Source organism: Cyanistes caeruleus, chromosome 2, assembly GCF_971803275.1.
Source record: "Cyanistes caeruleus chromosome 2, bCyaCae1.hap1.1, whole genome shotgun sequence".
Lineage (NCBI taxonomy): Eukaryota > Metazoa > Chordata > Aves > Passeriformes > Paridae > Cyanistes > Cyanistes caeruleus.
Window position 1 is genome coordinate 96,426,689 of NC_141702.1, and position 12,078 is coordinate 96,438,766.

At 42.4% G+C, this 12,078-nt stretch overlaps 1 protein-coding gene across 7 annotated transcripts in view; it reads right to left on the reverse strand.

The window, feature by feature from the left end:
* Window positions 1–12,078, reverse strand: part of EML4 (EMAP like 4) — a 145,810-nt gene that overhangs the window by 83,868 nt on the left and 49,864 nt on the right. For 4 of the 7 annotated variants that reach the window (XM_086878463.1, XM_086878462.1, XM_086878460.1 and 1 more), the window contains exon 1: window positions 1,457–1,647. The exons of the other annotated variants lie outside the window; for them this stretch is intronic. In XM_086878463.1, the coding sequence (XP_086734589.1) occupies window positions 1,457–1,523 (67 nt within the window). In that variant the 5' untranslated portion in view covers window positions 1,524–1,647. Of the gene's footprint in view, window positions 1–1,456; window positions 1,648–12,078 lie in introns of those variants that run through there. 7 annotated transcript variants of the gene reach the window in all.

Consider the following 12,078-nt stretch of genomic DNA (forward strand, 5'->3'; position numbering starts at 1 on the left):
GTTTGAGACACTGATAAATTTTTTACCGACAGTCACAGAAACTTTTGTTACAATCCATTAAGTCAATAGAAATATTGTCACATAAACCTTTAAATATTAGTAAAAAAGCTACAAGCTAGAGCCATAAAAAATGCTTTTCTTTTGAATTTTGTTCTGAAGACAAACAGCTAAACATTAGCTTTTCTTTTCTACAGTAAAAATCCTTGCAAGGCTGCAAAAAAATCATACAAAGCACTTATAATGTTAACGTTTCCAATTTACCCTCCCTTCTTTCTTGAGGGTTGCAACATCTTGAATTCTAAACCAAATGCTTTGAATTCTGAAGCAGATAAAGTACAGTACTCACTTTAACAAAGTACACGATAGCAAGGTCCTTTCTTCCATTAAATGCCCACAGAAATCTATGCATTAAGCACTTGCTCTTTTTTATTTTTTTTAGGAAACTTTTCTGTGGACCATCGTATTTTCGGCCGTAAGTGCAAGGTTTTACATGCGAGATGCTGCATTTGTATCCAAATTGCATGGCATGAAATCAGCAAGCAAAGAACGGGTAGCTCGCTGACATCTGTTTCATTCGCAGTAAAACACTTCCACTCCGTGTACGAGAGGAACACGCTTTATCTCTGAGAGGATTTCTTGCCTAGGGTTATTTGGTTAGCAGGTCTTGTTAAGACCATATAGTTTTGGTAGCTACAGTCAGAATAATTAATTACCTAATTTGCACTCAAGAGAGGCTGTTTTGATAGCAACTGTTTAAAACAGAAAATACGCGTTGAAATATTCCATTTTTACTACGACACTGGTAAAAATAAAGGGAGAAGGGAAAAGCACCCCTAGTTCTGAAGGGCAAATACAGGTTGGACAGACAGAGAAAGCTGCAGCAGGCGCAGTTCTGCTCTCCCCTCGCTGAACGAGCCTTTACTGCCGCCTGCCTGAGGGCCCGCGAGTCCCACCGGGGCTTCCTCCGGCTTTTCCTTCGGAGAGCGTCAAACCGAGAGGTCCGAAGGAAAGGCTGGAGCCGCCAGAGCCGCCCTTTCACGAGGGCTGCGAAAGGTCCCCCGCACCAAACTCTTCCCTGCCCGAGCGCCGGGCCGTCGGGACCCACGCTGCTCCGCGCCTCCAGCGAACATTAACTTCATCTTTGTCCCCTGTAGCCTCCTCCGCTACCCACGCACGTCCCGGTTGTGTGTGTTTATCTCTTTCCTGCCAACCTTCTCGCGGTGCGGGCGCCGCACGGCAGCGAGGCCCCCAGCCCCTGGGCAGGCAGGCAGGCACACCTTGCGGGCTGCTGACGGGGACGCGGGGCCAGCCAGCCCCACACCTCGCAGGGCAGAGCCTACCCCGGCGCTGACAGCCTTCCCTTTCTCTCGCCTCCAGGGATGGGAAATGCGGGGCGGAGAGCGCCGGGGATGACTCTGAGCGAGCCCTCCCTGCGCGGGGCAGCGCGGTACTTTACCCGTGCAGAAGGTGGCGAGCGCCGAGGGGTCGCAGGCTGCGGCCAGGCAGGACAAGCTTTCCTCCATCCTCCGGCCGCCCCCGCCGCCGAGCCGGCCCCGCCGCGCCTCAGCGAGAGCTCCCGCGCCGCGACCCGGCCGGCGGGCGCCCAGCACACGGTCCCGGAGCACCGAGCCCTGCTGGCGGCGGCCGGCCCCGCCGCCCGAGCCCCTGCCCCGGAGCGAGCGCGGGAGGCCGGGGGCGGGCCGGGGCCCGGGGAGGGGCCGCCCGCAGGCGGCGGCCACGCGCTCCCTGCGGCACCGGCCGGGGGCCGCGGCCCCCGGGGCCTGCTCGGCAGCGACGCGGAGCCCGCCCGGCAGGGAAGCGGAGCCCGCCGAGCTGCTCCCGAGGGGGAAAGCGGCAGCTGCTCCTGCACGGACAGGGTCCTGCAGTCTCCCCACAGGGAAGCGCAGCAATCGGGAACCGACACCCCCGCGCCGCTCGGTGTCACGGCCGGGGGCACGGCGGTGCACGGGCCATAAACATCCCACAGCCAGGCCGGCTGTCCGCGCTCGGGACATAAAGAACCACCGCCAGGGACTAACGACAATACCACCGGGAGATGCAGATAAACCATCGTTGTTTCAAAGCATGTCTGTCTGTCTGTCAGAAACGGCACGCATCTATCGTCAGCCACGGCGCGACATGAGGAGTGACAGGAGCAGTGACACGGGCAGTTCACACGGCGGGGGAAGAAGGCGGCAGCAGTTTGCTCAGTATTATATTGGAATATTTTTCACATGACATCGTTTCGAGACGAAAAAGGAATGACATCACTGGCACTACACTCATATCCATTATATGAAAACTAAGCAAAATATGGCTTAAAAGCATCAGCTTTGCAAAGTTATCATTCCGTTCAGCAGAAGGGAACTCGTATTACAAATGCATTACAATCTATTTAATGTGATCATGATTTTGTCTGTCTTGCAAGACGAAGCACAGCCAGATGAGAACTAATGAATGCAACATGTGTTCATTCTTTTGGTAGCCGTGCCTGAAGCCAATTGGCAGAATGACTACAGCAAGATAAATGTCAAAACAAAACTATTTGTGAATATGTACTGCATGTATTTTGACTCTTTTATCATACTTGAAATAGTTTATTATTTTCGAGATTTTCAAGCATATTAAATCAGTCTGGATTAAAGTTTAGATTACCAGACAACAGTGAGATTTTTAAAAAAAAAAAAGGGGGGGGGGGGGGCAGGGTGGAAGTCCATGTCTCCAATTAAAAAACAAGGAGGGGCAACACTTTTTTCCCACCATCAGAAATGGTTGATGAGAAGGTTAATAGGTTCATAAGAACACATATAATTAGGACAGCACACAATTGGTTTTGTGTGTTTTCCCCAGGATTGACAATCTACATAACTACTGTAGTATATTTCTTTTCCAGCAGTTCCTGATCGACTGGAGGAATCGACCTCTGCAGTGATCTAAAAAAAGAGATGGCAGTCAGCTGAACACAGCTCTGCAGTATGAAGTCAGCCAGACAACTACTGTGATTAATAAAAAGGAAAAGGACTAGGAAACTGCCTGGTGGAAGATGATAAAGCGTAGAAGGCAAGGGCACACAATTAAGGACCCTAATGAAGCCATGGGACCCAACACACAGCTGTGATACTGGGATTGACCAAGAACCCACATTCCCAACTTGTCCCAACCCCTAAGTTGCATCAAGTTATTAAACTATCTTAATTGCAAGATGAAACACTGAATCTTATCTCAGGAGGGCTGGGCAGACAGAATAATCTAACACACGTACTTTGGTATCCTTTCAAACTCAACATACTTCCCAATACATCTATGAAGCCTTGGAAGAAATGACAGGCAAAATGCCCCATGGGACCAAACAGACATTGTATGCACTGGTTAGATCCATGCCAAGAGCAGGAAGAGGCTTGATTTGCAGTCCTAAAGACACCATTAGCGCTCTGAACAATGACACATTACATGCCAACTGGCAAAAAGCATCCAATGTAGTTCACACCAATAAATTTATTTTAGAATATATTGATTTTGAAGTAAGTAAAACACATCATATTAAAAAAGTTAGCCTGTCTTACTATAAAATGAGTATGAAAATGCTATTTCTGGGTATCTTAAACAGAGCTTAGTGTCCGCTCCATCAAAAGCAGACAGGATGAGGCAGCGGGAACCAAAGCAAATGTCAGAGGACCATCAGAATGACCCTCAGAACTCTAACTTTTGAAACAAGATTTCAGAAGGCCCAGTGTATACAGCTCACCCTGAAAATGGCAGAAGCACTCTCAACCCACTTATCTCCTGTTCCCTTCCTCAGCTGAAGATTTGATCAAAATTCCTCAAGTTGCCTTTAAATCCTTCATGATAACCTTATCTCCTTTGTTAGCATTTTTCACTCTTCTGTCTCTGGCCCTTCTATCATACCTATCCTTTTAAGCCACCTATCTTCAGCAGTTGTCATCTCAACACTATCCAAGCTGAAACACCATTTCAGGTCCCTCTTCCCTGATGTGACTTAATATGAATGGTGGATGATGAGGAAGTGCTCTTTTTAAGTATTTAAGATAGGCACAAATAATGAAAAAAATACTTGAAATACAGCACACACCAAAATAAAACACATACACAATGTAAGCCTTTGCTTAGGAAAAAAATTCTTGGATTATTAGCAGTGCAAAGTGCATTGCTACACCATGAAAAGAAAATAAATAAACACTCTTCAATCTAACAAAATAAAGCCTGTTAAAGACCAGGAACAGAGCTCTGTACACTGTACAAGTACAGATTACTTCATTGCTTGTTTATCTCCAACATACAGATATTTAGGAACACCACACATCCGGTGGTGTTCAGAACAGTGAATATCCCAAAGACTGCAGCAGCACCAGTTTATGACTGTAGAAAAGGAATTATTTTAGACATACTATGGGTTTTCATGGGTCAAAAAACACTCCAGTGTTCCTTTTCTTCAAAGAAGGGAGCAAATGGCTGTTCCAGATTTTAAAGACAGCCATAGGAAAGCATGAACTCTTTGGAGTCACCACTTCCATGTGAAAAGGAGGACAAAACAGGTCCCCATGGGTCCATACCTGAAAAATTACCTTACCCAGAGCTAACTGGTGACTAAAGTCACCATATCCCCAGCTGCAGAACAGACATTTGTCCCTAGGACATCTTTAGTAGTCAAAAAAAAAAAAAAAAAAAAAAAAAGAGGAAAATTATCTATTGAGCTTCCTTGGCAAGTGATACTGCTCCTAAAAAAGAACCTGCCACATGAAATTTGGAAATTGGTTTTCACAGAACTAGGGTTTCTTAATTTCCTTCAGATTTAAGAGATTTCAGATCCAAGAGCTGTTATACAAGGCAGTCATAGTGTTATATTCCACCCAGAAGATTACTGGAAACTCTCCCTAAGTACCTTTTATTCATGAAATCTGTATCTACCTAAGCATCACAAAGTGGTAACTGCAGTGACACTAGTTTAATGACTGTCTTGCTGTTGAACTGCAAGAGGGCAGCACTAGTTAATTTTGTTTCCTCATATATATGAAATCAATCATGTTTCCACTAGCAAATGATCCTTCAATTATTTTGCTTTCTTCTTTCTGAAAAGAAACTTCAGCTGGCAATTAACCTCACTGCCAGAATATCACCCCTCAGCAGCTGCATTCATTAGCTTTACCCCACAGAAAAGAGAGAATAAAAGTAATTTCTTTAATAACCACCCAATTCCTAAAGCCTTTTATTGCTTTATCTTTAGGGAAAAAAAATAAATTCCATTTCTTTTTAAACCCATGTTATATCTGCTATCACTTGGCAAGCACAACAGACCAAAACCATCTCATCAGGTGAGACAAAGTAATTAAACAGTTTTACAAGACACACTTTGGTCAAGGATGCTCATTGCATTAACCCTGCTTCCAGCAGTACTTGTGAGGTATTCAGAGGTTGGTTAGTGAGCTAAAAAGGACAAGGACAATCTAGCAGGATCCACTGCTCCCACTAACACCTGTGGGATGTGGCTGCCTCTGCTAGCTCCTCTTCACTCCAGGTATTGGGCACTTTAATAAACCCTAATAAAGTTCCATTCTCCAAAGTACTAATTCCAGGTGTAATGAAAAGCAGGACCCTTGACTAGGATTAAGGTCACTTACAGTTGGCATACAGCAGCACTACTGCTAAAATAATCATCCCTGCCCTTCTCCTGCATCCTTCCCATTCTCATCCTGCCCTTGCCAACACAGCTCATGGGGCTGCACAAGGAAGCACACCAGGAGACTGAACAGCATGAAACTTAACTCATCAATATCAAAACTGGGAAACTCACCAGACCAGTCATATGGTGTATGGCACAATGAGCCACGCTGCAGCAGCAAGGGAAGTGGCAGCACCCTCTGGAAAGAGTGGTGGGAATCGTGTCTGTCAACAGCAGCTCTGCCCATGGATGACTTAAGGAGATTGTGAAACAGCTACACTTGTAAGTCACATTTCATTGCCAGAAAACTGAGCAAAATAAGAACTGAAACAGGAGAGTGAAGTCCCCAGGCAAGCAGTGCTAGGGCAGGATGTGACAGAGAGCACACAGCAGTGCCTGAGCCCCTTCCCTCATCACCCCCCTCCTAGACTGTAAACTGAGCTCCTTCATCCTATGGCATTTTTCTCAGATGGAGATAGCACACATAGAACACGAGAAACAAGAGGTGTACAGTGGATCTTAAAAATCGTCCTGAGGCTGTCCTCCGCAACTAAACTGTACTCAGCTTTAAACTAAACCATACTAAATCTAGGTTACCTGGCCTAGGAAATTGATCCAAAAACACATCGCCTAATTTGAAAAAGAAAAAAACCTGCAAACAACACAGAGCCCTCCAAATGCAAATACATATTTTCAGAATAACCACAGGAATGTCTATTTTTGCCAGGGGGGGTTTGCAGCAGCTCTACCAACACGATGGAGGTGGCAGCAGGCTGATGTGGAGTGTAGGAAGGGTTGCTTTGTGTAAGGCTGGTATTTCACTGAGCATAACATCAAACCACAGCTGCAGCACGCCTTCCGCTGCCAGCCTGGAGCACTTGCACGCAGACTGCTTGCTGCTGCCTTCCTGCCTCTCCAGCAGACAAGATGAAAAAGTGTTAAATCTAAAACACAGACACAAAAAGGTGTTCCTCCTGCAAATTTCGTGTTAGGCACGTGTTCCAGACCATAGTTCAGACCACATAACCTAGGTGGTCACCCATGAAAATGTGCATGAGGAACAAAGATCTGAAGAGCAGCATCCTTGTTAGATACAGTCTGTGTCTTTATGGAGATAATCAGTTTCATCTCTGGTCAAGAACTAAGCTTCAAATGGACAAGATTTGCCTAAGTGGTATTTTTAAAAGTGCAGGTAATATTGCACAGGGTTGTTCAATATGACTCATTCCCATTCTCTGAAAGTGATCAGCAAAAGTTTAATTAATAATGACAACTGGTAGCCTTATATCAAAGTTATGGTTATGGACTAGCTATGGTGAAATGACTGCTGTCTAATTATTTAGCTTATGCCAACAGAAAGACAAATACTGCTTCTGCCATGCAGAATTGGGGAAAAGCGGTGCAGAGAAATTTTAATAAAGCACTTTCAAAATAAAATACCTATTTCTAGAAGTACAACACTGCTGAAGAGTCGTGCATCCTTTCAGAAAATGATTAAATGTCGTTCTTGCATGTCAAAACATCTCGAGGTGCTGGCTGTTTCCATTAATACATTGCTGCAATGGTGACTATTTTTATTGCTTTTAAAGTAGTAAAAAATAAACTAAGAGTTAAAAACCCAAGAGAATTTGAAAGAGCACACTATTTATGACAGAGACCAACAAATTTCTTGTTTACTATCCACTCTGAAGTGCTGAGGAGTAGAAAAGCATTTATGAAAAACCCCCACCAAAAAGCACAATCCTTCCCACAAAGCTAGTTCTGATTAAGGACATCCAGCACACGAGATGTGGATGCACAGAGGGCTTGCACAGTGGGTGACCAGCTCAGCTTTCACTGGGGTGACATGTGACTGCACTGCCATCATCTCACCCCATCCCAAAGAGTGGCTCAGACACATGGCAAGCCATGGAGATGAGGGACAAGCCTCACACGTGCCTCACAGTCTGGCTTCATCTAGACCAACAGGAACACCTTTTGGCTTCCAGACTTCTGCATGCCAGCATAACCCAAATCTTCCACCCAAGGGGTGGGGTGATCATCTCCATTTGTGATCACACAGCAGAAACACAGCATTGCTTATTTAAATATTACCTAGTACATGCAAATGTAATATAGGTGTCAGACTCTGAAGCTCCACTTCAGAGTCTGACCTTATCAAAAGATCATTTACAGCCACACAGTTTTGACATATTATATACAACAGCTGTACAGTCCACAAATTAATTATCCTTCTGATGGCACAGACTACCAATGTGGTTCAAAGGGAATCTGTAGAAACAGTTTTATATCTATGTCATTCCTTTAAATTTAGTTGACAACAGATTTTTGTACTCTGAAGGAAAATGGGTCACAACAATAAACACCATGATTTACTTACAAATTTACAAATATAGGATTGAACTATTTTGAAATTCCCAGGCAGGGTTTAGGACCTGTGCTATTGGAAAAACACACAAGATACACATTAGTGTTTTTTTCAAAAAGGCAGGTATAGAAATTCCTGCTTACTTCTCTTGTTTTTCAGTAGTGTTCTCAGTATCCTAAAACTTGGTGAATATAAAATGGGAAGAACAAGCCATACTATTTCCTCAAATTGCTTTAGAAGGAATCACATTGATCCACACACAGAAGCCAGAAGAGACCTTTCAACTAGGTTAAAAATAAAATCTACCAGACTAGAAGTCATGCTTACTTGAAAGTCTGAGTAACACTGTGGACATTAATACATGGATGTAAACATTTTTTTCTTCCTGTAGGACTAGTAGTATTACAAAAAACCTGCCACAACTGATACCTTTGCCAGCCTCTCTCTCTGGAGGGTAACCAAAGAACAGCAAGAAACAAGAACCCCACCAGCTCTTTCACAGAAGTCAAGACCAAGGTCAACTTTTGTCTACAGAATTGTGTTGGTATTGCCAGAAAATAAACATTCAATAGGTCAGAAAAAATAATTTCTTCCTCTGGATCACCAATCCTATTGTGACAGCTAAAGGTCAAAGCAAGGAACAAAGAGGCTAATTTCAAAGAGGGAGAAAGAGAGAGAGAGAACTGCGATGTGCAGTAGAGGTCTAGCGGAACTGACAGACCAAACAGCTGTGTCCAGACAAGGACACACCATTCTACAGGGGAAAAACACCACACAAGAAGAAATGGAGAAGACCCTTAATGGCTTTAAGAAATGCAGTCATATTTTTCAAGAATCCAGCTTACCAAAGATCCAGACACTAACTAAAGGTCAGAAGCAAGCAGGAGTTTGATAGTACCGTATTACCTAAGAGACACTTCCACACACTGTGGAACCAGCACTGCGAGGTGGCGATGGTTATGGTAACATATGATCAAGCTCACTGTGTCCTTACTTCACCACAAGAAACTCCTGTACTACAGATCTGCCTAGTTATCGTCAGGTAATAAGGGCTGAAAAACAGGAGAACAATCTAGAACACACTGAAATTGCAAGTTTTAAAGGCATTTAATTGAGGCTCTGATGAAGAGTTTACCCATCTGTTCCTTGAGAAGGATAAAGTTCATGAGCTAAGTGAATAGAATACTAGGGGTGATAGGGCTACAACTAAAAACAACTTCCTTGCTAACAAAAGACAACAGTACTGACTGCTCTAAGCTCCCAGCATCTTAGGATAAGGAATAAACCATATATATTTGCATACTACATAAACTAAACTAATAAAAACTATTTTAATGCCCTGCCTTTTTTTTTTTTTTTGATTTTTAATACAGACTACAAAGCATTTAGGTTTTTTTAATATGCAAGTGTATGAAGTTCACAGGTTTCATCTAACTAGCTGTAACATGCATGTTTACACAATGAATATCACAGAATGGTCTGGGGGTTGGAAGGGACTTTAATGTTCATTTAGTTTCAACCCCCTGCCATGGGCAGGGACACCTTCCACTAAATCAGGTGGCTCAGATCTCCATCCAACCTGGTCTGGAACACTTCCAGGGATGGGGCGTCCACAGCTTCTCTGGGAAACCTGTGCAAGTGCCTCACTACTCTCACAATAACAAATTTCTTCCTAATACTGAATATCTTTACCTACTCTCAATTTGAATCAAAAGCCTCTCTCCATTGTTCTTGTAGGCTCCCTTCAGTGATTTGAAGACTACAATTATGTGATCCCAAACATTTCTCATTTCCATGCTGAACAATCCCAAATCACCCAGCCTTTCCTCAAAGGGGAATAATGAGCACAATTCTACCAAAAGGTTTTAGGCAGAAACTTGACGAACACCTTTACACGTAGCTTCTTTTAATCCAAGTTTTGGAGATTTGTGTGTGTGTTTCTTTTTTAACACTAAGTTCTGAACATACAACTTCCACTTGAAATACATATAAGATATGAAATGGACTGCAAATACTCTTTCATATCAGCTTGCACCACGTTTAAAGCACTCCACAAATGGACTGAAAACACTGCACAGAGAATTACAGAACTCTTAAATGCATATGGTTACACAGATTTTAAATTATGGACATAATAAAGCATCATTATATTTACAGTCTGTGATGCCCTCTAGTATTCCAAATTTTTAAAGTGACACCTGACCTCAAGATAGTCCTGAGATATAAAAGATGTCCAAACCTTAGTAAAGTGATCTAAATTATTTAACAGAAATAGTTTTTCTAAAATCATATGCACCAGAGGTTACATCTGACCATTTAATTATTCAGTCCAATATATAAGCTTCCAAAAAAAACCACATTCCACTTTTTTTTTCCTATCCTTAGAGCGAAAGAATTTATAGCATGTTCAAGAGGTTTTAGTCAAAACAAGACAAGAAGACAAACAGTTACGGTGATTTATTTATCTGCAAATCGGTAATCACCACAGAAGCTTATAGGACACTGAGTACCAAACAATGTTACAATTTCAGTGTAAGTTTTATTTAGTAGCAAGGTTTTCACCTGCTACCTCTATAAACAGGAAGACTCAGTTACTTCCTTCAAGCAACTGCTAGTGACTTACCATCTTAAAACAGCCCACAGGAAAATCTGTTTGAAAGTAACAAACCTGTGATACTGGACATTTTATTCAATTTCTCCATGGCCTGTATTTACAGCATGAATATGTGTTGTTTTGTTGGGTTGCTTGTTTTTAAGGGTTTTTCCAACATAAAAGAAGGCTTCTACAGGAAAGCATGCATTACCAAACTTTATTCAAAGGCATCAGAACAAAAGGAATGGCATTACATATCAATGAGAAGATTGACATAAATACAGAGAAAATTCCAGTCCCCGTTTCTGAAGTTTTCACTAAACATTGCATGTTTCTCTAGGAATCATTTGAGGACGCATCCTACTGGCAGTGTAACGGATTTGAAGCATGTTCTTCTTCCCCATCAAATACACAGCTTTTCACTATTCTGTCATATTGTTCAATATTCTGCCACACCATAAGAAAATAAAGTGTAAAAGTTTACTACAGCAATCAGGAATTAATGAATTGTTGCAAATCACTTGTGCAGCTTTCCTACACTTACGAAGCCCAGATATTAAAAAATGTACATAGACACATTTGTATTGCAAAACTAACCCTCAAAACCACCTCGTTGAAGGTCTGTAACCCTGCAAGGTGGCTCACAAGGAGGAAGTTCCTCCTAGCTCTTTCAAAACAAAGTTAAGAGAGAGCAGCTGAGGACTGTAAATGACTATACTTCATATCCTTCAAGATTTTCTTAATGGAAGATTTTTACCTCAGTATTTTTCTTTGTCATGATCTTGACAGAATTCAAATCACTCATTTTGTCTCACCACAGGAGAGCTACTCGATTTAATGAGTAACTCATTTGATGGGTAATCAGGAAACTGATTTTATCTGCTTCATTGCTATCAAGAGGTCAGCACTACCTTCCATTAAGGCAAATTACAGGGTTTCAAGCATACCTGCAATCAGATGAAATCAAGTTTGTTCTTGCAGCATCCTCAAAGCCCATAGAGGATATGTGCATTGGAGGAACACGGGGAGAAGTGGAAAGAGGAGAATTAAATTAAACAATAATTTGGAGGAAGCATCTTACTGTTTTCACTGATGAAATCAGATCTACGGCATTAAAAAGGACATGAGAGAACATGGGTTATTCACATTGCCTCCTTCCTTTTCTCATTTATAAACCAACTGTTATTCTTAGGCAGGATAGGAAGGAACATTGGAAGGAATGTAGTAGCAAACAGTAAACTCATCTTGTAATCCAATCTTAATCATCCACCTGAAGAGCCATACAAAGTGGCCTGCAATTAAGCTACCCCTGAGACCACTGAACAAGTACATCACATGTAAACTTCAACATATGATGAGTCCACTTAAAAAAAAAAATTAAAAATAAAAACACCTTTTTAAAAAATAAAAATTGCATTAATCTATAGTCACAATAATGTT